The sequence below is a fragment of the Myxocyprinus asiaticus genome, chromosome 19 (genome assembly GCF_019703515.2).
Source record: "Myxocyprinus asiaticus isolate MX2 ecotype Aquarium Trade chromosome 19, UBuf_Myxa_2, whole genome shotgun sequence".
NCBI classification, from domain to species: Eukaryota; Metazoa; Chordata; class Actinopteri; order Cypriniformes; family Catostomidae; genus Myxocyprinus; species Myxocyprinus asiaticus.
Window position 1 is genome coordinate 18034940 of NC_059362.1, and position 27891 is coordinate 18062830.

At 37.9% G+C, this 27891-nt stretch overlaps 1 protein-coding gene across 1 annotated transcript; it reads left to right on the forward strand.

Annotated features, from left to right (window-relative positions):
• Positions 1 to 879: 879 nt before the first annotated feature.
• Positions 880 to 27869, forward strand: LOC127410378 (desmocollin-1-like). The gene is made up of 16 exons (XM_051645612.1): positions 880 to 1169; positions 5431 to 5533; positions 6073 to 6263; positions 6365 to 6478; positions 7402 to 7557; positions 7680 to 7824; positions 9743 to 9897; positions 13892 to 14026; positions 14296 to 14481; positions 18217 to 18464; positions 18639 to 18781; positions 19368 to 19589; positions 22160 to 22396; positions 23949 to 24064; positions 24517 to 24804; positions 26706 to 27869. The coding sequence occupies exons 1-16, from the start codon at positions 1128 to 1130 to the stop codon at positions 26916 to 26918; spliced, it is 2694 nt and encodes an 897-aa protein (XP_051501572.1). The 5' UTR covers positions 880 to 1127; the 3' UTR covers positions 26919 to 27869.
• The last annotated feature ends 22 nt before the right edge of the window (positions 27870 to 27891 follow it).

The window sequence follows — 27891 nt, forward strand, 5'->3', positions numbered from 1 at the left end:
ATTTTGTGTTTAATAATTTTTTTTTGTCATGACAGTGATCAATACAATGTGATCACATTTTTAAATAATAGTTTCCTTTTTTTATTGTTATTATTATTATTATTATTATTATTATGTTTACATGGCTCATGTTTTTTTGCTTTCTGTCTCTTCTTCATTTGCTCAGTCTGAGTACGGTATTTGGTCTTATCAGTGTTTTAAGAGTTTGGTTGAAGTGAAAATATACATTCCTTTCATGTCTGCCTGATCATGTTGGATTTTCCACCTGTGCTTTACCTCTTCCTCTCCGATTCTTCCTTGCCAAATTGCTTTCTTTGAATCTTTAGGTCAACAGGTCACATATATTCACTTTTAAAGTTCTAATGCACCAGTGGTACCAGGCAATCAAAAGCAAAAGCCTGTGACATACAGTGCCAAACAAACACTTGCCCTGGTAATATTTTTAAATGCAGAACCCACGTGAGAAAAAAACAAAAATGTAATTTTGTGGTGTAATCATGTCAAGTGGCAGAAAGCTCTATTATTCATATTATTTCTTTATTATCAATTGCATGATTCAGCTGAGCTGAATGGGTAATTAAATGCAAAACTTGTCTCTTTTCTTTGCTGAATGTATACATTTGTTGATGTCTGTGTAGTCATGAGTTCCTCTTGCACTCCACCCAAAGGATTACTTGTGTCATGCATTAATCTAGAGAGTCAGATGGTACACAGGTGAAAGTCTGCTCTGTTAAAGTTTAACCCCCCTGCCCCCCTCCTCTCTCTCTCTCCCTCACACACACACACACACACACACACATAAAGTCAGAGGGAGTTTCAAGGGGCAGCCTGGGGTGGAGTCAAAGCCTTCCAAAGCTTCCCAAGCTAAGGAAGTCACCGATAAAGCATTGTTTAACCTGTAAAATAAACTTAAACTTCGCATTCAGAGAACGTAGAGGCTGACCCTCTATTACCTGCCACACCCATTCTAAAAAAACGTCAATTGCAGAAAAGGAGGCCACCTTCTCATCCGCACCGCGCCCAGAGAGGACTTTATCCAAGAACATCTGCGAGATAAACGCAGTGGAGAGTTCAGATACTTGTTGAATTTTAACATTCGCAGATCACATAAACACACAGAGATCAGGATGTATCAAAGCGCTCCGTTCTTCGTCTGTCTGATTATTTTGGTAAGTTGCTTGCAGATTCATTTTATTATTAAAAGCTAATAGTAAAAAAATAAAAATTATATACATACATATATATATATATATATATATATATATATATATATATATATATATATATATATATATATATATATATAATCTCTGAAAAACCTAAATATCTTATGCAGTGTTGTTTCTAAAACAAGATAAATCAAATTGATCTTGTTTTAAGGATTTTTACATATTTTTACAGGAAAACAATACAGAAATTATCAAGAATACGATTTTTGCCCTAATATCAAAGGTCTTACTAGAGAGAGAGAAAACATGATCTAACCTGGATTTTATTGATAAAAAAAATATGATCGTGCCTGGTATCAGGTGCATGTAAAATGGCAAGAAATAGCATTTTAGCTTAGCATAAAGCTAAATGTTCACATGACAATTTACACAAGGTTTATTTCTATTTCTTCTGCTCCAAACTTACTTAAAACGTACTTCTCTGTCTGCTCGTATGAATGTATACACATCATAAGAAAGTGTTTCACTGCTGTTCAAATGCATTTTTGATCGCATAATTTATATGTATACATTTTTCCATCTGAAAGGACTAAATATTAAATGAAACAAATGACAATAAAATGCAAAGTAATCTCTTCAGTAACCCTGTGTGTGTGGGGGGAGTATTGGAAGGCATGTAACAGGATTACGTATTTAAAATACTAAATATAAGTAACTGTATTCCACTTCAGTTACAATTTAAATCATTGGTAATTAGAATACAGTTACATTCAAAAAGTATTTTGATTACTGAAGAGATTACTTTGCATTTTATTGTCATTTGTTTCATTTAATATTTAGTCCTTTCAGATGGAAAACATTTAGTAAGAGAAGTAAGTTTGAAGTAAGTTTGGAGCAGAAGAAATAGAAATAAACCTTGTGTAAATTGTCAGCTTTACGCTAAGCTAAAATGCTATTTCTTGCCATTATTTAGGTTTCTGCAAGATATTTAGGTTTTTCAGAGAATGTATTTTTAACGTGTATTTTGTCTTACTGTACTGGCAGAGTTTTTATAGTCAAAACAAGTGAAAAAATCTACCAGTGCTGAAGAAATAATCCAAAGTATTTAGAATACGTTACTGACCTTGAGTAATCTAACGGAATACGTTACAAATTACATTTTACACCATGTATTCTGTAATTTATAGTGGAATACATTTCAAAAGTAACCCTCCCAACCCTGATATATATATATATATATATATATATATATATATATATATTTTTTTTTTTTTCTTCTTATTTTTTATGTCATCTAAAATCTTGCCATTTACAAAGATGTACTGTGGTAACCATAGTTTATTGTTAATGTTTTTTTTTTTTTTTGTCATGACAGTGGTGGTTAAAACCATGTGATAAAATTTTTATTGTCATAACATTAATGGTAGTACTATGGTAATTTGTTTATCAACATGGTAAAGACAGTTTCAACCAAATTGCAATAGTAGGCCTTATATATACACAGTATGTATGTATGTATGTGTGTATATATATATATATATATATATATATATATATATATATATATATATATATATATATATATATATATATATACCTTTTTGATTTCAAAACAATTTTGTTACTATGTATTCATCCAGGGTAAAACTAAGCTGCTAGAATTAAGTATAAGAAATAAGTAAATTTATTGAACAAAAATATTTGTTTGTTTATTTGTTTATTGTAATGGTACTGTAGATTAAAACTTCAGGTGTCAGTAATTATTTATTCATTCATTCATTCCTTCATTTACTCAGTGAACAATATTATGATATACTATTGAAAAAAGTTACCGCCTTGCTCACATGGACATCTAGCAGTTTGATTTTGCTAATTTATTTCTCTGAAGCAAATTCAATTGACCCAAATGTACATTTTTAAACCTTGTGATTTCCTGAGTGTGTTTAGGTTCACACAGGTAAACGCACCCAAAGGCATACACGTTACAGTATTTGTTGCATGACATACGTATAATTTAGGGATGCACCGATCTGATACCTGGATCGGTATCGGCTCCGATACTGAAGCTTTTAGACGGATCGGGTATCGGTCCGACAAGCCCGATCCAAATCCGATACTGTGTGTTAGTCATGTCCGTTACTGTCAATCTCCAAAAATGACATAAAAGAACCATAAAAGCACCATTAAAGCAGGTCATATGACTCGTGCATTTTATTCAAAGCCACCTGAAGACGTGCGATAGCTCTGTGAATCACAAAAGGCTGTTTAATAAGTAAATATATAGTATGTGCAGTGCCCGCACGTTAGTGAATGGTGCTGCTCCGTTGACACAAACTCACGCACAGGCTGGTGATGCACTCGTGGCTATTTTCAGCCTTCACAGCGGTGCGCAATATTTGAGCGCTACTCAAGAGCAGCATCTCAGATGTAGATGCTCAATAGTTCGGTTCACTTATAATATGCATTTAGAACGGCACCGGAGGTGCATTTTACTAGAATCTGAATAAGACGCGAATTAAACTACTGTGAACTTGCCTACAAACACACACATACAGGACTTCCTGGAGAGTTTAGAATGTTAACATAAAAGCATGAGGGTTTTAAAAAGTGCACTATTTAAATATATTACTGTTGTATTTCAAATTAAAAGTCAATAATAATAATATTAATAACAATTTATTATTATTATTATTATTATTATTATTATTGCCATCATTAGTATTTGTTTACAATTTATAACAATATTTAAGTTGAATGGGTTCCAAAAAATAACTGTGTGAATGAAAAATGGACTGATGTCTTACAACTAAATTGAACAAAAAATAGATCTGAATCATTTAAAGTCCAGATGCAAGTTGAAACAAACAACAAAAAAAAAAAACACTGGTTTCTTTTATACTGAACACTTGAAGACTGGAATTACTGTTAATTTTGCTGCTACATTATCCAGTATACAAGTTAATAATAAAGTGTTTCTTAATAAGCTATACATTTATATTGAAATAATGTGTAGTTAGAGGTTTGTGTTTCTTTACATATTAAAGAGTACTCCCAATTAGTTCCACACAATAATGTAAAGATATTCTAAACTGATTATGCAAAAAAACAACACAGGTATCGGCTTGGGATCGGTATCGGCCGATACTGAGATTTCCGATATCGGAATCGGATCGGAAGAGAAAAAGTGGTATCGGTGCATCCCTAGTATAATTGGTGCTTGGGTTGGCGTCAGTAAAAGACATAGCAAGAAAACAATGATGGTTAAACACTTCAGTGTAGTCGACAGCAATGAAATTACCCTAGAGTTAAATTCACGTTTACTACAGGTTCCACTGGTCAGATTAGCCTGGTTTGCTGATATGCAGATAAATACCAGGGATATGATAGGCTACAAGTATATACCTGTCCGAAACTCATAGCATTAGACCATTTTGCAGCATGTAAGGTACTTGTTAGCATTAAGCTTCAATGTTTCCGTGTTACTGTACTAAAGGTTTGTTCTCAGTTGTTTGTGTTCTTGGTACAGTACTTGCATTAGTCAGTTTCCCATGCCATTCTTGATTCACGTCAGCCATTGTTTGGGTTATTCTCTAATTATTCAAGCTGTTTGCCACTCTAAAAATTATTTTATCCCATTCTTTTTTCAGGTGTATCTGTTACAACACAGAAAGAGAATATGTGGTGGTAATAATATATGTCAGTGGGCACAGAGAGTAATACCATGCAGTGCACATTCACAAACCCAAACCATCCAACACAGTATCTTATATTACAATAATGTTAAGTATATGACATTATGAATTTTTTTTTTTAAGCAGATTGCTTTTTTCATGCGCATTTTTTTAATAATGTGATCCAGTGAGCTAATTACTGTCTTACCTTTGATGCATAAACACATTACTTGCTAAATTCAATGTGCCATTGTAATCTTAAACTCCATCCATTACAATTGAGATTATTGAAACTGTGTTCATCAGAATAAGAAACACCTTCCCTGATTCAAATCCATCACTATTATTTTAATAAAATCAGATAGTCCTCAGGCCAAGGTGAATGGGATCTTTTCAAGTTTCTCAGATTCTTTGAAACGTGTAAGTCAATCGTTTCACTGCTGATTATGAACGTTTTACACATGCTAGTAAACTTCATTATTCAGAGATTTGCTCAGTCAAACTAGGGAATGCGGTACTCACCCAACCCATAATTTTAATTCTCTCTCTTTTGCAATCTCTCTAACTCTCACTCTTGATCACTCCCTCAGGTGCTGTTTTCGAGCACTGAGTCTTGTGAGCTGAGGCCTGTGCATGCCCAGGTTCCTAAGAGACTGCCCACCGGTTATATCATCTCTAGAGGCACAGAAGGATGTATGATTTATTTATGGTTTTACCTTTTTATCTGAATGACACAAATGGACATTTATCCATCTGTATAAAGAATAAGCTTTTATTTGACCAGTTATGCACTGTAAAAAATGGTGACCTGCAATTTTTACCATGAGGAGCCATTTCTACCTTATCTGAACCTTAATGGGTTAGTTCACCCAAAAATGAAAATTCTCTCTGCATTTACTCACCCTCATGCCATCCCAGATGTGTATGACTTTCTTCTGCTGAACACAAAAGATTTTTATTAGGAAATTTCAGCTCTGTAGGTCCTAGGAAATATAGAGCAAGTGAGCGAAGAATAGTAAAATAAAATTATAATGCAGTACCTCTGAATTTACTAGATAGGGAATAGACCCTGTTTTCTGAGCATTCTCCTGTAGTTTTTATGTGTTTCAGTGTTTTCCTGCGCATCTTTAAAATGAACTATGTTCTAAGTTCTATTACCTTTGATTTGACCACTAGATTGCTTAGCTTTGAATAATTACCCTATGTCTAAAGTCGCTTTATTTTTCCCACAGTAAATCTCAAAGGCTGTGCAGTCAAACCCGTGGCTTTTACCAGCAGTGACCCTGACTTCGCTGTAAAAACAGATGGAACCATTATCACAGTTCGTGGTATGGTGATTACTAGAAAGACATTTTCTGTGTTGGTGCAGGATGAGAGTGGTTTTGATTGGAGAGTGGACATTATATTGTCCTGTACAGATAAGGTAAAACTGTAGTCTGTCATTTTTAATCATAGCTCATATGTTCTTCCATATGATTTGGATCAGCAGCATAAGGAATGTTACTTTATATGTTTTGGTTTCAGGCATCTCAGAAGTCTGGCAATGTGGTTCACAAGCGTTTTAAGAGAAGATGGAGACCGTTGCCTTTCTCAGTTGTTGAGAATGATGGCCCTAAATTCCCTAAGGAAATTGAAACGGTGAGGCTGAGCAATATAAACTAAATCTCCCCAATAAGTATTTTGTCACTCTACTCACATCTTTACTCACTTTCCTTTTCCTCCTCCCGTCCATTATCTCGGCTTGACCTTCTGTTGTACTTTCTGTTTTCTCTCTATATATCTGATTCCTTTCAAGGCCGGCACTCATGAAAATGAATTTGTGTTGTTCAACATTAGGTTATTTCTCCTTATTGTCTGATAAAAGTGAATAAGCAAATTAGACTGTACAATTTGGTAACCTGCTATTGTTTAGGGATAATTCAACCAAAAATGAAAATTCTGATTTACTCACCCTCATGCCATCCCAGATGTGTATGACTTTCTTTCTTCTGCTGAACACAAACAAAGATTTTTAAGAAAGTCATACACATCTGGGATGGCATTAGAGTGAGTACATGATGAGACAATTTTCATTTTTGGGTGAACTATAACTTTAAGGAGCTATTTTTACTTGATCCAACCCTAAATGTGTTTTATTGGTGTCAAATAATGCACTCAGGGTGATGCAGTGACTGAATAAAATCAGTTTATTTAGATGTACCTACATGAAGCAAATTTTTTTAGGTTAACATTTTTTGTGTAATATAAAAGAGAGCCTGTAATGTCTGTAAGTTGCTCTATAATTGACAATAACAGGAGCTCATGATGTGGAGAAGGACATTTATTAATAACAGGAGCTCAGGATGTAGGGAAGGAAAAAATATTGTATGTGTGTGTTACTCATGAGGGTGCATGTGTATTCTGCAGTTAGACAGGACATTGTTTTACTTTACACCCTAATTGTTATCATACCAGTGTATGTTTTTATTGAAATATTTTAATAGGCCTAGTTTTGAAGTCGACATATCATTATGTCTCAAATAGCTCTCTTTACCATCTGGACATTGTTTGTCTCCGCTTAGATTGCTTCCGACTCTTCAGTAAATCACACTGTGTATTATGTGATCAGTGGGCCTGGTGTTACCACAGACCCTGTAGGCCTTTTCATACTGAACAAGGACAATGGCATGCTGAGTGCGACCAGGGCCGTCGACCGTGAGCAGTACCCCCAATTCACTGTGAGTCTCTACATTCCAGACCTTATAAAGAGAACAATGGGAGAGAAATGCAATGGTTTGGAATAAGAATGCAGTGTCAAAACAACTGAATATATGCGCTTCTTTCGCCCCTTTTGTTGTAGTTTATGGCTCGGGTGTTTGACAGAGTTAGCAACCTGGAAACTGATGATCCCTTGCCCATTACTGTGATTGTGGAGGATAAGAATGACAATGCCCCTGAGTTCTCTGGAAGTAGCTTCTTCTCTGTGCCAGAGCATTGCAAAGCAGGTAAAGAAAGGAAGAACAAAATAATGAAAGAGTATTTTTTAAAGCTAAAGTGTGTAATTGTTTCAAAGTCAAATGTTCTTCTATCCCAGTGTAATGTAAACTCTAAGCAAGACAAATGTAGTTGGATGTTTTAACATTGTGATGCTTCTGACCATCCTGAAACAGCAACTTTAACTTAACCAATGATGTTAGTTTGTGGTGGGACTTTCTGTTTTGACTATCTGACCAATGGCAGATGGAGGGAGTATCCGGGAAACCTGTTTAAAAAAAGTATATATAAACTTGGCAAAAAAAGAAACATCCTCTCACTTTCAACTGCTTTTATTTTCAGCAAAATTAACATGTGTAAATATTTGTATGAACATAAAGATTCAACAACTAAGACATAAAGTGAACAAGTTTTACAGACTTGTGACTAACAGAAATGGAATAATGTGTCCCTGAACAAAGTCACAGTAACAGTCACAGTGTGGCCACCAGCTGCATTAAGTACTGCAGTGCATCTCCTCCTCATGGACTGCCCCAGATTTGCCAGTTCTTGCTGTGAGATGTTACCCCACTCTTCCAGCAAGGCACTTGCAAGTTCCTGGATATTTCTGGGGGGAATGGCCCTAGCCCTCACCCTCCGATCAAGACGTGCTCAATGGGATTGAGATCCGGGCTCTTCGCTGGCCACGGCAGAACACTGATATTCCTGTCTTGCAGGAAATCACGCACAGAACGAGCAGTATGGCTGGTGGCATTGTCATGCTGGAGGGTCATGTCAGGATGAGCCTGCAGGAAGGGTACCACATGAGGGAGGAGGATGTCTTCCCTGTAACACACAGCATTGAGATTGCCTGCATTGACAACAAGCTCAGTCCGATGATGCTGTGACACACCGCCCCAGACCATGACGGACCCTTCACCTCCAAATCGATCCCGCTCCAGAGTACGGGCCTTGGTGTAACGCTTATTCCTTTGACAATAAATGAGTCCAACCATCACCCCTGGTGAGACAAAACTGCGACTCGTCAGTGAAGAGCACTTTTTGCCAGTCCTGTCTGGTCCAGCGAAGGTGGGTTTGTGCCCATAGGTGACGTTGTTGCCGGTGATGTTTGGTAAGGACCTGCCTTACAACAGGCCTACAAGCCCTCAGTCCAGCCTCTCTCAGCTTATTGCGGACAGTCTGAGCACTGATGGAGGGATTGTGCATTGCTGGTGTAACCGGGCAGTTGTTGTTGCCATCCTGTACCTGTCCCGCAGGTGTGATATTCGGATGGACCGATCCTGTGCAGGTGTTGCTATACATGGTCTGCCACTGCGAGGATGATCAGCTGTCCTTCCTGTCTCCCTGTAGCGCTGTCTTAGGCATCTCACAGTACGGATATTGCAAATTATTGCCTTGTCCACATCTGCAGTCCTCATGCCTCCATGCAGCATGCCTAAGGCACGTTCACGCAGATGAGCAGGAACCCTGGACATCTTTCTTTTGGTGTTTTTCAGAGTCAGAAGAAAGGTCTCTTTAATGTCCTAAGTTTTTATAACTGTGACTTTAATTGCCTACCGCCTGTAAGCTGTTAGTGTCTTAACGACCGTTCCACAGGTGTATGTTCATTAATTGTTTATGGTTAATTGAACAAGCATGGAAAACATTGTTTAAACCCTTTACATTAAAGATCTGTAAAGTTATTTGGATTTTTACAAAATTATCTTTAAAATACAGTGTCCTGAAAAAGGGACGTTTCTTTTTTGCTAAGTTTATATTTGGGCAGTTACATTTGGTGATGCTAGCGGCCAGAATGTACATACTTCAGCTTTAAAATGAACACTTGGTTTAACCTATAAATGTACCAGATGATACTGTATAAATTGTACATTCACACAGCTGGACCTGAAATTGTATTCTCAACAAGTATATTTGTATTCTGTTTTTCAGGTACCGTTATAGGGCAGGTGAACGCCACAGATAAGGATCAGGCCAAAACTCCTCACACCTTGATCAAGTTTACTTTACTCAACGCTACTGACATGTTCTCTATTGATGCTTTTACCGGAGTGTTAACTGCCAAAACTAACACCTTAGACAGAGAGGTATTTTCCCTGTCATTTCACAAGTTGGCCTGAAATATACTCTTTGGGTGATAAAGGGTAAACGTATGTGGCTTGCTTTCCGCAAAGGAGCGGCTCAAGGAAGAGGCTCGACTCGTGCTCAAAATTTACCCCCCCCACGGGACTACTTTATATATAGAGGAAGCTATGGGCAGGAACTCTTAGAGGATTGAGGAAGGAGAAGGGGAGGTGGAGGGAGGTAAGCGGTGTTTATATACTCAGCAGCCTGCAGGTTGATTGGCAGATTGGATGAGCCAGCTCCTTCCGAACTTTCATTTAATAACTCCATTTCATGAGTTCGCCTGCCCATATAAGCTTTGAGTGATGAAGGGTAAACTTATGTGGCTTGCTGTCCGCAAAGGAGGGGCTCGAGGATAGAGGCTCGACTCGAGTCCTACATTTATCCCCCAAAATGATGTTTACAATAAAGGACAGCGAACACATGGCTAAATCATGAATGCTTTATAGATTATTGTATCCTTAGACATGTATGCAACCATGACAAATAATGCTGTAGTAGAACCATTTATTAAGCACAATGTTTAACCCCCCCAAAATGGGTGAAAGAAACACCAAATCAAAGGCTAAAAGAAGTGCTAGATCTTGGTAAACTGCATTGAAGCAGCTGGCTTGCAGGGGCAGCCTTGCGCAAGGGCCTGCTCTGGGTGGAATGTTTAGACGAAGGACCTTTATGCAGCTATAGGGGGCTGTACCATTGATATACTGCATCTATTCAGCCAGCTTACAGAGGCAGCCTCACATAAGGGCCCGATCCGGGTGGAAGGATTAGATTAAAGGAACTGTGTATGGCCACAGGGAGTTGTACCATAGGTATACTGTCAGATCAGCTGGCTTGCGGAGGTAGCCTCACTCAGTGGTCTACCCAGAGACAGGGAAATATGCTGCATGAAATTAACAGGAGGAGATGTAATGCTTGTTACAGCTGCTGTGAAGCGAAGACAAAGGGCTTAAGCGGAAGCATGGTAAAACACTGCTGCGGCAGTAAAGTAAAGTGGGCCTCCTGTGGGAGCAGAGTTTAAGGCACTGCTGTGGCAGTGGAGTAGATGGAATAGTAAAAAATGGGTGCTCATGTGTCTTGGAGTTTAAAGTACTGCTGCTGCAGTGGATTGAGTATTTGGGAGCATAGTGAAGGAGCTCCTGTGGGCACGCTGCTGTGTTTCCATTGCTGTAGATGCACTTCTATAAAAGAATGGAACATAGAAATTGAAAGCGCCTGTGGAGAAAATAGAAATAACTCTGTGTACACACCTGTAAGGGCAGCAAAGGTTAGTTAGGAAAAACATGACAGTTACATTTGTACTCACCTGTAGGGGAAGCAAATGGTTAATTAGGAATACATAAATTTATTACATTTATACACACCTGTAAGGGAAGCAAAAGGTTAGTTATGAAAGCATGTCAATTACTTTTATACACAGCTTTAAGGAAAGCAAAACATTTGTTAAGCATACATAACTTTATTATGTTTGTCAAACCATTTTAACCACAAGCGAAAGAAATGCCAATGCGAATGCTAACGGGAAATGCTAAAAGGCTCTTAAGATTACTGCACCACCACTGCACTCGAACGGGAGAGCTCACACTGCGTTTCGGATGGGAGAGCCTACACTGCGATTCGAATGGGAGAGCCTGCATTGCGATCGAATGGGAGGGCCCACACTGTGATTTGAACGGGAGAGCCTGCGACCAGTGCGCTGAGGCTCACACTGCATTCGAATGGGAGAGACCACACCACAATTCGAACGGGAAAGCCTGCATAGCGTTTGAATGGGAGGGCCCACGCTGTGATTAGAATGGGAGAACCCGTGGCCAAATTGCATAGACTCACACTGCGTCTGAACGTGAGAGCCCACACTGCATTCGAATGCCGGGTGGCGCTGAGTAAAGAACCTTGCCGAATTGCAGTTTGCGATGGGTATATATTTATGAGCTATGCCCTTAGACTTTTAATAAGAGGAAAACACGCCAATGGGTGCAGTGTTGTGGGAGGCTTAGTGGCACAGCCTGAAAGGTTCTGCAGTTGCGGCACCTGGACAGCACATTTGCGCTGCTTTGTGGTGTCATGGGAGTTTGTCACATGGCCTGATAGACGCCACTGTTGCGGCGTTTGGTCAGTGCATTTGTGCTGTTTTGCGGTGTAGTGGGAGGTTTAGTCGCACATTTGTGCTGCTTAGGGAAGTTTTGAGCCAATAGCAGGAGCACCGCAGTTGTGCTTTCTAACAACTAAAAAAAATAAAATAATATTTGCCATCTTTTGGCTCCTCGGGAGGTAACGGCGAAGTCTTGGAAAGACACCTAGATAAAGAAAGCGAGAGGAAAACCTGCATACAATCCAGTGGAAATAATTTAAATGGGCTCTCGCAGAGACCTGCTGGGAGTAAAATTGGTGAACCCCTGCAGATGGCGCAATTTCAGGCGTTGCTGTAGAAAAGACAAAATAGTCATATTTAGGTGAAACTTATGCTAGGAAGACATTTCACAACCCTGTGAAATAAGAAATAATCTGTGAAAAGTTAGCTCCATGGCCACTGGAGAGTGGGCTGCTTTTGCCCCAGTACAGGGAAAACCTCAGATTGCTAATGCTTATTTGTGGCAAAAGCATGCGGATGACGTTTCGGGGACATAAGTCTAGAGAGAAGAGAAAATAAATATTAGTGACATTTAGAAACAATAATATGATCAACAGCATACAATTATCTAGTAATAAAGAGAGCAGCAGCTCTCAGAATACAGAAATGCAGAAGGAAATGGTCTGCCTGGGATATATTGTACAGCTTTAGAGACAATGTGAACAACAGCATAAAATTGTCTGAGAAATAAAAAGAGCTGCAGCTCTGCACTGCATATGGAAATGAAGGAGAAATATTCTTGCTGGGAAATACAGCTTTAGAAACAATGTGAACAACAGCATAAAATGATCTGAAAACTAAAAGAGCTTTAGCACTGCAGTGCATACGGAAATGCAGGAGAAATGGACTTGCGATCATTACTGAAGTATTCACTTGTGGCCATTCATTCCTTAGGAGTATGACCGCCACCTACTGTACAATATACGTCTTGCATGGGTGATGCATCTGCATTGCAATTGTTTTGTGAGGAGGAGATACTCCACACCTACCCCCAGGACATCAGAGCCCAAGGTTCTGCTGGCGCTGCGTGTTCAGCTCCTCCAGCTTTCACACTGGGCTCCTCAAGCTCCAGTGCATGAGGAGTTTTCTCAAGAGTTACAAGAGAGTGAGAGAGGAGACCGCTGAAGCGCCGCAATTAAGCTAAGAGGAACCACCTGTGCATTAGAATGGGATTAAAACAATCAAGCACATGGGAATAAAATGTAGACAGTTAAGATGAAAGGACCTGCGCACGGCCATATGAAGTGGTAGCACTGGTATACGGTGAAGCAGTGGCCGGTCCTGCAGAGGCAGCCTCAACGCAATAGGATCTGCTTCGGTGAGTAATGATTAAAAAAGGAAGAAAGCAGAGTAGAGAACCACAGTTAAATTGGCAGCCACCATTATCACGATGCATGCAAATAGTGAGCTGCTGCGGCAGCTTCTGTTGAATTACATAATGATTTTGATAAAATAGCTTATCTGTTAAGGAGGACAAATGCTTCAAGCAGAGTAATAGGACATCGCATGGATCTGTCACGGGTGGGCGGCCAAATGCCGGAAAGACTGTCGCTAGAGTGAGGTAAGCGGCGGTTTATGTACTCGGCAGCCTGCAGGTTGATTGGCAGATTAGATGAGCCAGCTCCTCCCCAACTCCATTTATTAGACACACAAAAGGTATCCAGACAACATTTGTGCAAACACACATGCACTGTTTTGTTTGTGGTGTATTAAGAGTTGCTGTGGTTGTAAGATCTTGAGTCGTGTAGTGTTTTCAGATGCACGTAGCATGGGAATGGTTTTCTTGTATTTATGTGAATAGTAATGTTTATGTTCCTCCCACTCAGGCTCAGGACAAAGTCTACGTCTCCATAGAGATTAGAGATATGGGCGGAGCTCCTGATGGGCTCTTCAACAGAGGAACTGTCATCATTACACTCACAGACGTTAATGATAACCCTCCCACCTTTAAAGAGAAGTTGGTAGGGCTCATTTATTGTCTTTTCAGCAATAATTAAATACAATTCAGTTTTATTTGTATAGTGCCTCTTACAATGCATAATGCTCCAAAGCAGCTATACAGAAAATTGAAAAAAAGAATTGCATTACATTTTTGTTAGTCCTTAACATTTTAGATATACTGCAATGTTAAACTTATCTTTTACAGTGAACAGCCTTGCAGTTGCTGGAATCAAGTGTAGTATCTGGTGTTTTAAGAATCTGTCAATTATGTATCATTTCTTTGGTACAGTATAAGGCCCAGATCCAGGAGAACCAGGAAAATGTGCTAGTTCTTAGGATCCCAGTGGAAGATAAGGACTTGGTGAACACCGCCAACTGGAGGGCCCTGTTCGAGGTCACCAAGGGAAATGAGAGTGGAAACTTCAGGATGGAGACGGACCCCAAAACCAACGAGGGGCTTCTGTATGTCATAAAGGTGAGGTAAAAGATGGAAAAAAAAAAGTCAGAATTGCTTTATAGCACCTGTTTCAACTGTTACAAACCCAGTGACCCCCATCTAAGCCAACCCAGGAACCACAACAAAAGCTACGTTTTCAGATTAACTTTATAATTTAGATGTATATAGCATTTTCAGATTGATCACACTGTGATTTCGGCAACAGTAGGTCGAAAATGTCTGTTTATGGAAATTCGAACCACTGCCCCCAGTGGCTGGAAGTATTGTTGGCGCCAAATGTAAGTTGTATTTTTAGTTGTAAATGATGTAATACAGTCAACAGAAATGCATATTTTATGAACCCTAATTCCTAACCCAATCCTCAACCATAAACCTAAACACTAGTGGAGTAAAAATTTTATTTTAGAGCAAAATTGCAATCTCTGAATCAAGCTTACCATTGTAAACGTAATTACTTCCTGGTTTTAATGTGACCAGAACCCGTGACTCAGAAGTTGCTCACACACATGCTATCAGTAGCACCACAGGAAATGGTGATCATGTTTGAACTGATGCAAAAATATGGTATCTGATTGGGGGTGGCACTTGTCAGTAAATTAGCACAATGGGTTGATTTCAGGATACAGAACATTTAAAAGAAGCATTTCCCTTGTGATTATGTTGAACATTTTATAATATTACTTTTAGCTATAACAAACATGATTATCTTCCATAATACAGATTATTAATGCCCCACATTTAGAAATACATAACATTTTAAATTACAAAGAATATTTGTATAGATTTTTTTAGAAAATATTATTTTTTTTTTTTTGTGTGTGTGTGGATATTCTCCCCTTTTTTCCCCAATTTGGAATGCCTAATTACCAGTGTGCTTTTAAGTCTTTGTGGTCGCCTCAATCCAGGTGGTGGAGGATGAATCCCACCTGCCTCTGTGTCTGAGACCGTCAACCTGTGCATCTTATTGAGCATGTTGCCACAGAGACATAGTGTGTGTGGAAGCTTCATACCATCCACCACAGCATCCATGCTCAACTCACCACATGCCCCATTGAGAATGAACCACATTATAGCAATCACGAGGAGGTTACCCCATGTGACTCTACCCTCACTAGCAACTGGGCCAATTTGGTTGCTTAGGGGACCTGGCTGGAGTCACTCAGCACACCCTGGGATTTGAACTAGCGAACTAGCATACTCCAGGGGTGGTAGCCAGCATCTTTACCACTGAGCTACCCAGGCCCCCTTAGAAAATCTATTTTATATATCTGACCCCTGGATAAAAACCCTAGTTTTAAAGGACCTACAGTACTAGTACTACAATGGTCTGTCAAGGAAGTAATAATATTTGTGCTGTTAACAGTATGTGAAAACTAGCTTTGTTTTCTTTTTCTTTTTTTGTGCAAGAAATAGACCCCAGACATCCTTGATGAATACATTTTGCTCTTCACTTGTACGTTCATGTAGAGATAACTCTACATGAACGTTCAGATGGAGGATGCAGGATTAGAGGCTGCTCTTAAGAGCTCTTGTTCACTCTATGACAGGGTTTGTGCTGGTCTTATTTATAGCAACATTGCAGAGTAAGCTCACCATTTTACAGCTGTGTGTGAAAAGGCTTGTCTGCTTGATATGCATGTGCAGTTCTTCCAGTGAGCAATACTGTACCTGCCACACTGCCACACCCTGTTATACAACCGTGTTACACCCACCAAACAAACAAACACAGGTTCTCCTCTTCAAGGAGAATTCATCAAGGTAAAGAGACAATCTGCAGAGCAAACAGCATCTAGTCGCTTTATTATAGTTTTACATTTAGAATATTGGTGCTTCTTGGCACTTCTGAGAGCAAGTTAATGGCCCCATGAGCAGGGGCAGTTCTAGAGGCAGTGTATATTTGAGGCTTAGTCCAGACCACTGTGGATACGAATGTGTATATGTACTTTATTAAAAAAACATTGTTACATCTGTGGGGTGTCATTTATAAAGTAAATCTTTACTGAAACTAAAACTAAAAGGTCCCACTAACTTTTGTCTCAGCTCCAGATACCCTCAAAGATCAGAAGTTGTGTGCTTTTAACACTATGTACTTTAAAAAGTGATAAAGTTTTGTCCCTTTCATTTTTCCGTAGTTTGATGACAGTTTTGAAGCCTACTAGTAATTTGTTGCATGTTTTAAGTTGGCTGAAGGCTGTAAATAGGCTAAAATAGGTACTTATGAGAAAAAAATAATTGCTAGATTTGCAGAAGTTTGCGAGGTTCATGGCAAAAGATTCAAAACTAAAGATTCATCAGACCAGGCTAAGTTTTTTCCAGCCTTCAACTGTCCAGTTTTTGGTGAGTCTGTGCCCACTGCAGCCTCAGCTTTCTGTTCTTGGCTGACAGAAGTGGAACCCAACATGGTCTTCTGCTGTTGTAGCCCATCCGCCTCAAGGTTCGATGTGTTGTGCATTCTGAGATGCTATTCTGCTCATTACAATTGTACAGAGTGGTTATCCAAGTTACTGTAGCCTTTCTGTCAGCTCGAACCAGTCTGGCCATTCTCCGTTGACTGATCTCAACAACAAGGTGTTTCTGTCCGCAGAACTGCTGCTCACTAGATGTTTTTTGTTTTTGGCACCATTCTGAGTAAACTGAAGAGACTGTTTTGTGTGAAAATCCTATGAGATCCGCAGTTACAGAAATACTCGAACCAGCCCGTCTGGCACCAACAATCATGCCACGGTTGAAATCACTGAGATCACATTTTTTCCCTATTCTGATGGTTGATGTGAACATTAACTGGAGCTCCTGACCCATATCTGCATGATTTTATACATTACACTGCTGCCACACGATTGGCTGATTAGATAATCACATGAATAAGTAGATGTATAGTAGATGTTTCTTATAAAGTGCTCAGTGAGTGTATATATGCTGGTGCATTCCTAAAAGTTAACTTTAACCAGATACACATATTTAAAATTCACAGTATTGTTCTTCCAGGAAAACTGACTAAAAATATTTATGACTCATCTTGCACTACATCAATTTTTGTCCAACCAAATGCTCTTTAAAATGAGAAAGTCCCTCACCTAATACCACTTGCAACCACCTAGCCCCTAGCACCTAGCAAAATTAGCCCCTTTTCTCCCCAATTTGGAATGCCCAATTCCCTCTACTTAGTAGGTCCTCATGGTGGCACGGTTACTCACCTCAATCCAGGTGGTGGAGGACAAGTCTCAGTTGCCTCCGCTTCTAAGACAGTCAATCCGCACATCTTATCACATGGCTCATTGTGCATGACACTGCAGAGACTCCCAGCATGTGGAGGCTCAAGCTACTCTCCACAATCCACACACAACTTACCACGTGCCCCATTGAGAGCGAGAACCACTAATTGCGCCCACGAGGAGGTTACCCCAAGTGACTCTACCCTCCCTAGCAACCGGGCCAATTTGGTTGCTTAGGAGACCTGGCTGGAGTCACTCAGCACACCCTGGATTTGAACTCGTGACTCCAGGGGTGGTAGTCAGCGTCAATACTCACTGAGCTACCCAGGACCCCAAGGCTATTGGCTCTTAAAAAAATTGGGATGAGCCCTTTGATATGTCTGTCCTGAATGTCCTGTTTCAATAGGAAATACATCAACACAGGAAAGAAAACCTTACTAGTCAAGCCATTTGATTAGGTCTTTAATCACATGTTTTTTATGTAGATGTGCTCTCAGTTTAGATTTACATTATTCTCATTTCTGATCTTTTCTCCTCTCAGCCATTTGACTATGAAAAAACCCCAATGGTTAAGCTGGAAATAACTGCCCGTAATGAAGCTCCACTAGTTGGGACTACCGCCAGCTGGCTCTCTGTGCCAGTCGAGCTCTCTGTGGGAAACGAAGATGAGGGACCAGAGTTCTCAGCACCCATTTTACGGCTCAAGGTCAAAGAGAACGTTCCCAATGGAACTTTAATAGGAACCTATACAGCGGTGGACCCAGAGACCAAGAGCGGCAATGGAATAAAGTATGCTATGTTTTGTGTTGGTGTGGCCATGTAATCTTCTGATATAAACTACCAGTAAAATTTGTATATAGAACTACAGAACCTTCTCTGTGATATAAATATACATCAAAGAGATCAACAGTATAGAGTACCTTTTACAGCACTTCTAATCATGACACTCTATTTGTGTGTAAGATACTATAAGACGACTGACCCAGGCTCCTGGATCACTGTGGTGGAAAACACTGGTGAACTGAGAACAGCCAATACTATAGACCGCGAATCGCCTTTGGTCTTCAACAATACCTACAACATAACTGTCAGAGCAGTGGATGAGAGTGAGTCTGAACTCTGTTTTTCCACAGGCTTGTCTTGTCCTCCTTTTGGGGAAACTTATGTGCTCAGCAATCTGTGGACATGTCTGAAATGGTAACACATACCTATGCGACAAAGACATTTTTGTGTTTGTGAGTACACACTGTACCACTAAAGGTGCGTGTTTGTTTTCCCTGGCTGTCATCTAATCATCATTTTACCCTGTAAGCAGGGTGTGGTTGGTTAGAAATTGCTTGAGAGGTTTTTTAATTAGGGTTTTTTAATGTGATGTAACACTTCTACTTTATTTACTGACGATCAACATGTACTAACTGATCCTACATGTTCTTAGAACTGAATGTTGTTGAATGACATTCTAAGAAGAGACTAAGTACAGAGTCTCCTGAGCTCTTACAAAGCTCTAGGTTTGTTTTTTTTGTTTTTTTTTGTTTTGTTTTTTTTTTAAATTAGGACAGCATTTTCTCAGAATATTTCATTATGTTTTTAATGAAAATTAAAAATGCATCCTTAAAGCATCGTCAACCAATTGTCTTATGACAAGGTGTGCTAAAAATCAAATGAGACTCACAGTACTCTCCCTTCCTTCAGGTAAGAAGACTGGAATGGGAATGGTTATAATCCAGATCGAGGATGAGAATGATAACATGCCTGAGATTCCAGGCTCTGAGCTGGTCATTTGTCATAAGGGTGATTCGCTGGGCTCGGTTCTGGTTGAAGTTGTGGACAAAGACGAGTCACCTTATTCAACTCCCTTCCATTTTGAACTCGGAGCAGAGCATGTTGGGAAATGGAGACTGAAGGATATTACAAGTAAGACTAGAGCATTGTAAAGTCTCTTGGGGCTTGGGGTGCAGTTTTTACATTTGCCATGTGATTCATTAGCTAAAGTTTAAAGGGATAGTTCACCCAAAAGTTACAGTAACTGCATTAGTTACTGTGAATTAACAATGAACAATACAGCATTTAGTAATCTTGGTTAATGTTAATGTCAGCATATAACATTTTTAATACAAGTTGCTTATGTTAACATTAGCTAATGCATTATAAATTAACGCAAGTTAAAAATGAACAACAGTATGGAACACTTTACAATAAGGTTCCATTTGTTAACATTAGTTAATTCAATGATGATATATTTTTTTACAGCATTTATTAATCTTTGGTAATGTTAGTTAATAAAAATACAATTGTTCATTGTCAGTTCATTTTAGTTTATAGTGCATAAAAATGTTGAAATATATGTTGAAACTATATGTTGAAATGAACATCAATCAAGATGAATAAATTCTGTAAAATTATTATTCATTGTTAGTTCATGTTAACTAATGTTGTTAACTAATGTTAACAAATGGAACCTTATTGAAAGGTGTTACCCTATCCACAATATTCCTGTGATGCTTTGCGGGCGATGTGGGCAGAACTTCTGTAAACAATCGTTATGTTATGTACTAACGCAGCATTAAAAATTACAGAAACTTGATAACAAATAATCACAGAATTATAGTGAGGTGATATTGTTCTTCCTTACCTATCTGTTAATGATTAAGGGTTTCAGGATGATGGCCAAAATTGCAAATAGAAGCATTTTAGTTATTTTGTTGAGTCTTTATCCATCGTTGAAGAGCCTGAACAGACTAACCTGAAAAGCTATGTAGACTATTAGCGCCTTCACAGCTGTAAAGTTGGACATGTTTAGAGAACTGCAGATAATTATGTTTATTTTAAAGCATATATTGAGTCTAGTCAGAACTTGAAGAGTTTGTTGTACCGAGATAATGTACTTACTGCAGATACAGGAGAGGTCCAGACAGCAGGGTGCTCGTGTATTACAGGACTCAGGCGATGATACTGTCATGTTGCCGTTTTTCGGATAAAATACAATTATTTTGCGGGAGATGAATGTGTAATAAGCTCAATCTAGTTTTATAATTGTTAAATTACATACATAATCTCTGTATCTAAATGCTATAACCTACATTAAATGTTTTAGTGTTGATTGAACAGCTGATCCTGTTGATAGATTTAATTTATTGTTCTTGTGTAGGAAATAACGATGTCTTAGCAGCCACACAAAAAACTGTACCATACAAAAAGGACTACATGCAATTACAACTACATATTTATTTGGACATACATTATAAACTTTGTACACAAAAGTTCAATGTTCTCTGTAAAGCAACTATGAAACAGTATGCATCATTAAAAGCACTGTACAAATAAATTTAATTGATACTGAATTAATGTCCACACTGTTTTCCAAATCACCATTTCCCCTTAAGGGAAGACAAGCACATTTTGCGAAGACACTCAAAAGGAAGTTAATTGCAGGCAGGAAAAATGCAGGAAAGAGGAAAATCATAATACAATTAAATTGAAACATGATAAAACATCTCATTACTGTACATGTCTCATCTAATAATTATGGTCTTCCACTGTGGAATTTATCCATTCAGCATCACAACATGAAAACCTTTGAAAACATCGTCACTACTCAAAGACAGTTCAGGAAAAACACTGTTCCTTTTTATACTCAGTAATAATGCCATTTCAAAACATGTGAAGCATTCACATAGGTCAACGCTGAATACAAATGAATAAACTCTCAAAATTTCTAATGAACTTTCAGCACATGTACACACACCTGTTAGCACAATAATGCTATTGTTTATATGTAATTCATAGCATTCCATTTCTGGACGTGTATCTTAGCCAGACTGTAACGGTGGATAATATAAGTAATCCCCACTGCTCACTTCTTGCCATTAAAGTGAAAAGAGCACACAAACAAATTATTCCAAGCTTTTTCATATAGATGTTCCTAAGTCAATCCTTCTGTTGGCAGTTAATGGAAGAAGAAGCATCTGGGACTGGAGCACTTTGCTTTGCGAGTGGTTTCTGATCATAACATTGCTGTTTTAGATAAACCTTTAGTTTCGCTTGATTATTAGGATAACCATTAACTGCACACATTGTCCGGGAAATTTTAAAAACATATTACAACATTTAAAAAGCAAGAATCTAAACGCATGACACACAAGCAAGCGTAGACCTGCTACACACAAAACGCCAACCAATCACACATCCGCTAGCCAACCGGAAATTCCGGCCACCTATTCCAGCCAATACAGTGGACTCACTGAGAATATTGTGGATAGTATTTAAAGTTTAATATAAATGCTGTAAAACAATATTGTTCATTGTTTGTTCATGATATCTAACACATTTACTAATATTAACAAATAAAACCTTAGTGAAAAGTGGCAGCGGATAACTTTTCTTTGAAAAACCACCTTGGCTGATTAACTGAAAGCACTACATTGTTCTTGGCTCAAGCTGCAGTCTGATCAAAGACATCATGTCTTTCCCTCCTTTGTTGGCAGGTAACTCTGTGGTGCTGGAACAAACTGTGGACATGCCAAACGGTCTGTACAATGTACCTCTGCTGGTGAAGGATCTGCAGGGATTTGGGAAAGAGCAGATTGTAAAAGTGCGTGTATGTACCTGTGAAAGAGAGGAAAATGGACTGGGAGCATGCGGGGCTCGCAGTGCCTCGGCCTCTTTGGGCAGCTGGGGCATCCTTGCCTTAGTCCTTTCTGGCCTGCTGCTGCTACTGTTATGTGAGTGCCACTTTCAGAATATCCCCCACAATATATTCATATATATTTTCCATATATATATATATATATATAGAGAGAGAGAGAGAGAGTATAATATATGTAAGAGAGTATATAATTTCCATTTTCTAATTTCATATTTCATATTCATGAAATGAGGTATACCCTACTCTGCATGATTTTCTTTTAGTTAATTCATGTTCCATTTCCATTCAGGAAATTCACTACTGGAACAGCATATAATTTGCACAAGCAATCAATACTATAATATTTTTGGTAGAACATACTATTTATTAAAACTAAATTCCTAAAATCTGTTTAATGTATATAGTGGGGTCCAAAAATCTGAGACCATAAATGAAAGTGCTTCTATTTTGCATTCTTTTCTAATTTAAAAACAAATTTATACTGTAAATAATTTAATTTCAACAAATGTTTTTATTATAAATTAAATTATATTATGAGCATATCGAGTTAAAAACATACATGAATTTAACAATTTCATAGTATTTAGTATGTCACACTATTGCTTTACCCCTGGAAGAGACCAAGCAGCAAAGTTTAAAGCAATTAAGTAATACATATTTTTTATTTAAAATTGGTAATTTACACCAAACTGTATCACAACAACAGTTTTGGTGGGGAATAAAAATGCATATTAAATATCACAGCTTGCTAAATTCATATAAAAAAATGATAAGCATTTTTTGTGTGAATTTAGCAAGTTGTGATATTTAATATGCATTTTTATTCCCCACCAAAACTGTTGTGGTCAGTTTTGGTGGGGAATCAGTGACTGCCTAAAAACAACTTTCAAAGTATTGGGTCTCTGAGGGTTAATGACAGCAGTCACTTGAGCTGACATACATTAGACTTCACAAGTTTGTGCAAAACCTGATGATTCGTGTTATCCAGCATGATTTGACAATGTTCCAAAGAGCATCTTGTGTGCTTCAGTGGAAGCAAGGAATTCTGTCCTTTTGTACAAAGTAGGTACGAGTAAGAAATAGTGCAGAATCTTAAACATTTCTTCTTGATTTTACATTATTGCTTTTTGGTAACACTTTACAATAATGTTTCATTGGTTAACATAATTTAACAACATTAGTTAACATGAACTAACAATGAACAGTTCTTTTACAGAATTTATTAATCTTAGACAATGTTAATTTCAGTGTTAATTTAAAATGAATACTTGTATGAGTTAACATTAATGCACTATGAACTAACATGAACTAACAATGAACATACATTAACAAATATTTATAAATGCTGTAAAAAATATATATTGTTAATTGTTTGTTCATGATACCTAATGCATTATCTAATGTTAACCAATAGAACCTTATTGTTAAGTGTTACCAACTTTTCTTTGTTTCACACTTTTAAAAATCCTGAAGCATTTTGTTTATTTCAAGGTTTAAACGGAAACAAAAACTACTGATAATCAAATGTTTATGACTTGGTAATGTTTTATTGCACACCTGACATGTTGAAATAGTTCTCTAAGAAACAGCAGAGTAAAGTTGCTCTCTGTTATTTCTTGCTGTTTCAGGTTTGTTGCTCATCTTCATGTGCACCACTAAGAGAGAAAAGCTGTACATTAGTGATGACACAGGAACAGGAGGAATGCTGCTTAAATCCAACACTGAGGCACCTGGTGAAGAAGTGGTAAGAAAAAAAAAAAATGTTTAAATTGTTAAATTGAGCCGAGAACCTGCTAAAGGTATGGTTCACCCAAAGATTAAAATTATGTCATAATTTCTTCACCCTCATGTCATTTAAAATTTGACTGTCTTACTTCTGTGGCATATGTAAAAGTAGATGTTAGGCAGAATGGTAGCATCAGTCACCATTCACATTTATTGAATCTTTTTTCATGCAAAGAAAGCTAATGTTGACTGAGGCGATCATTGTTCCCCAACACTGTTCCTGGAGGCCCCCCTCAACACTACACATTTTGGATGTTTCCCTCATCTAACGTACTTGATTCAACTCATAAGCTTTAGTAGAATGCTCTGTTCAAAATGTGTAGGCTACTGTTGAGGGGGCACCAGGAACACGTTTTAATATACATCTAAGACTTTGACCATATTTGTCTGTTAATGCTTTTCTTTCTTTAGAAAGAGGAAGCTTTGATGAAGATCCCTGGGCCAGATGTAGTAGACGGGTCAGTTCATGGCTTTCAAGTCATGGATAGTAAGAACGTGGGTTTAGCTGGAGGACACTATGGGCATCAGTATATCCAGGGGGGAGGCATGTACAACAGCACCACTCAGGAGTTTGGGACAGAAAAATACTCTATTGCCGGCCATAACAATAACAGTCTCTACGGCAACGCCATGTACCAGAAACACTCAAACACGAGCGCTCTCGACACATGGAGAACCAATGAGCGTTACTTGGGCAAAGTAAGTTACACATACATAACACTATTAGATCTTACAGTTTATAAATATTGTTGACATTTATTTGGCACCTGGTATTAACGTGTGTCTCAAACAACCTGATATCATGAAAATTACGTGACTGTGGCAACATTTTTGCAAAATAATATTACATGGTTCCTAACACATATCGTGGCAGTTCTGAGGTTTTTAAGGTTCATTGAATTTTAAATCAGCAAAACCAACCTCCTTACCCTAAACCTAAACCTAACTGATAGTCATAAAAAGTAAATGTGAGATGAAAAACAAAATTGCTGAAGCTAAAATGTCCTTTTTTAGTGCTTCTACAGTATGACACTTTTGGCTTATGTGTCAACTCAGGTGCTCTCCAGGACTCGTACCCTGGTCCTTCACATCACAAGTGCAACGTTCCCTATGTCCCGATACTGAAACTGGTATTGGAATTGGGTCCGATACTGCGCTCATGTACTTGAACTTGTGCTCGTAAAAATGCACCGATACCAAAAACCGATACCATCTGAGGTACTAATGTAATTCCGTAAATATTCAGCGCACTAATTAAAATTATGTTATGTAGTAGTGTGATTGTTAAACCACAAAGGATGCATTTAATGAGATAAATATATAGTTTGCATGTGCTGCACACTTCAAAGTAAATGTGTGGAGCCGGTGATGTGCCGATACTGGCTGCTCACACCTTATAGAGCTTCTTGGTTCATACATGGAAAACACCATCATGAGCATTGCACGCTCTGTTTGTAGCAAATAACAGCGACCAGAGTGCTAATGAGTGATACATATTTATTTAATTAAAAAGCAGCCTTTTGCAGTTTAATAATCACATTGGGTCATGTATCGACCTGCTTTCCCGGAGGTGAAAAGGTAGTGTCAAAAACACATAGAAACGGAAAGGGCGTCACTCCAAAATAAAAGCTTCTGCCAATATAAAAGCTAAATTTAAACGGAAAAAAGTATGACAGAAATAAATCACTCCTGTATAGTTATATAATATTCACTGTAATACTACTACTACTGCTACTACTATTAATAATAATTACATAGTAATTGTATTTATATTTAATACAATATCTTAATCTGTGATGCTCTTTTATGCAGCACTTTTTTGACAAAAATAACTCCAATGTTGTATTTTGGATTGTGCTGTGAGGTTCTGAATAAAAGCACTTAAAATAAATAATCAAATGAAAATAGAAAAATTCATTTGCAACAAAGTTTTAATGAATTCATTTAGTTAGACACCATTTTGATGAGAAAATTAAAATAAACTGCTGAAATGGAATTCAGGAAATAATAAAAAAAAAAAAAAGAAGAAAAAAAAACAAGTATTGCTGTCTGTATTGGCAAATACTGAAAAGGAAGTATCGGTACTTGTTCTCAATAAATAAATAAATAAATAAATAAATAAATGTATCAGGACATCTCTAGTTCTATCAGTTGCGCAATTTGATTGCACTTTAACAATCTTGTAAGTGTAGTTGGTTATGTAATACAAACATTAAAATGTATCGCCTTACAATTCATTTACTATAGTAAAAGTGTTTAGATGTCATAAAATAGCATTGTGTGAGGATAAAGGTGAAAAGTATGTGTTTATGAATGGATCTCTTGCCGTTTTACTCGTGATTTGTGTGAAATAATAAAAAAAAAATTATATAATAATTATTGCAGCGCCTCTTGTGTTAATTTCAGCAGGAAACTGCCTTTATACATACAACAAGGCACGTATGATTACGTCCAACAACCAAAACGTTTTGACCCACTCACACCTGCACCACCGCTAAAGGATGTTAATAAACGGGTTCTCTGTGCTTTTGCAAGTGGAGTTTTCTTTGCTCTGATGTTATCTTCATGTGACTTAACTTTTGATCCTTGCTTTGTGACAGAAATTGGCTTACTTTCGAGACGAGGAGGAAGGGCGGTTCGCAAATGACCTGCTGAAGACTTATGGACACGAGGGGCAAGGGTCTTCTGCAGGCTCTGTAGGGTGTTGTAGTATTTTGGATGAACAGGACTCACTAGATTTTTTGAACACCCTCGGCCCCAAATTTAGACCACTGGCTGATGTCAGCACCAAGAATGTTCAAAGTGGGAACTAACACTCATACATGAATGAAATGAGAGAATATTTTATGCTGTATGCTTGGAGACTTCAAACAATGTCTTTTTGTTGAATTAATCAAATGGAAGTGTGTATGTGTATGCACAGGTGTATTACCATTTGTATGAGTGTGTGAGTGTGTTATGATGAATGAAGCCTGTAATCATTTACTACATTTTGCTCTGTTTTGTAAACCTCTGCCTTACAGAGCAAAGAGAGGGACAGTTTCAATATTAGTACACAGAAAAGACATTAGTCTCTCCCCGAGATCAACTGAAATTCTCAGCCTTGTGAAGTATTACCCAGACAATATTTACAAGAAGAGGATGAAGTGTGTTTTGGGGCCAATACAAAGACTTTCCAACAGTGCATCATGGAATTCAGAGCACCCTTCAGCCCCAAAAGCACTGACCTCTGGACCCACAAAACTGCCTGTTTTTGTATTAGTAATTGTTTTTTTTTTTTTCATTATTCATTATCGCCTTTAGAGTTAACATTACAGAAAATCCAGGAATGTCTGCCTTTAAAGACTCTAGGACTTAAAACTGTGGGATTCACAGGTATTCACTAAAAACAAATTTCCTCCATAGAGTTCACAAATGAATTGCTGGTTCCAGGAGCCATAAAACAGTGTAGTTGCAATGGGATTTTCTATTTCAGTTAAACGAAACCAAATCTTTTGTATGCGAGTGTCACTTTATGCTTTAAATAAAGATATAAGTAAAATAGGGGAAACAGACTTTGGAAGCGCAGATTTTTTTTTATTTTATTTTTTTTAGCTTTTTGATATTTCTGTTCTTACAGCATGTTTTAAGTATTTTTCTTTTGTATTTGTGGTAAGCTTTATCAATAACAACTGATAAGAGGATTGCTCTGTTTTCAGAATTATTGAAGGGATGTGCTGGTTTCTGCAAAAAATGGAAAGATAAAGCATTAATTACACACCTAATGCGTGGGTTTGCTCTTAATTT

What these genes read in the sequence shown, in the direction of transcription:
- LOC127410378 (XM_051645612.1), top strand. Translation starts at nt 1,128, where the DNA reads ATGTATCAAAGCGCTCCGTTCTTCGTCTGTCTGATTATTTTG. An exon ending in CCACCTTTAAAGAGAAGTTG is followed by an intron (nt 14,027 to 14,295) that starts GTAGGGCTCATT and finishes TCTTTGGTACAG; the next exon opens with TATAAGGCCCAGATCCAGGA. An exon ending in CCTGCTGCTGCTACTGTTAT is followed by an intron (nt 22,397 to 23,948) that starts GTGAGTGCCACT and finishes TTGCTGTTTCAG; the next exon opens with GTTTGTTGCTCATCTTCATG.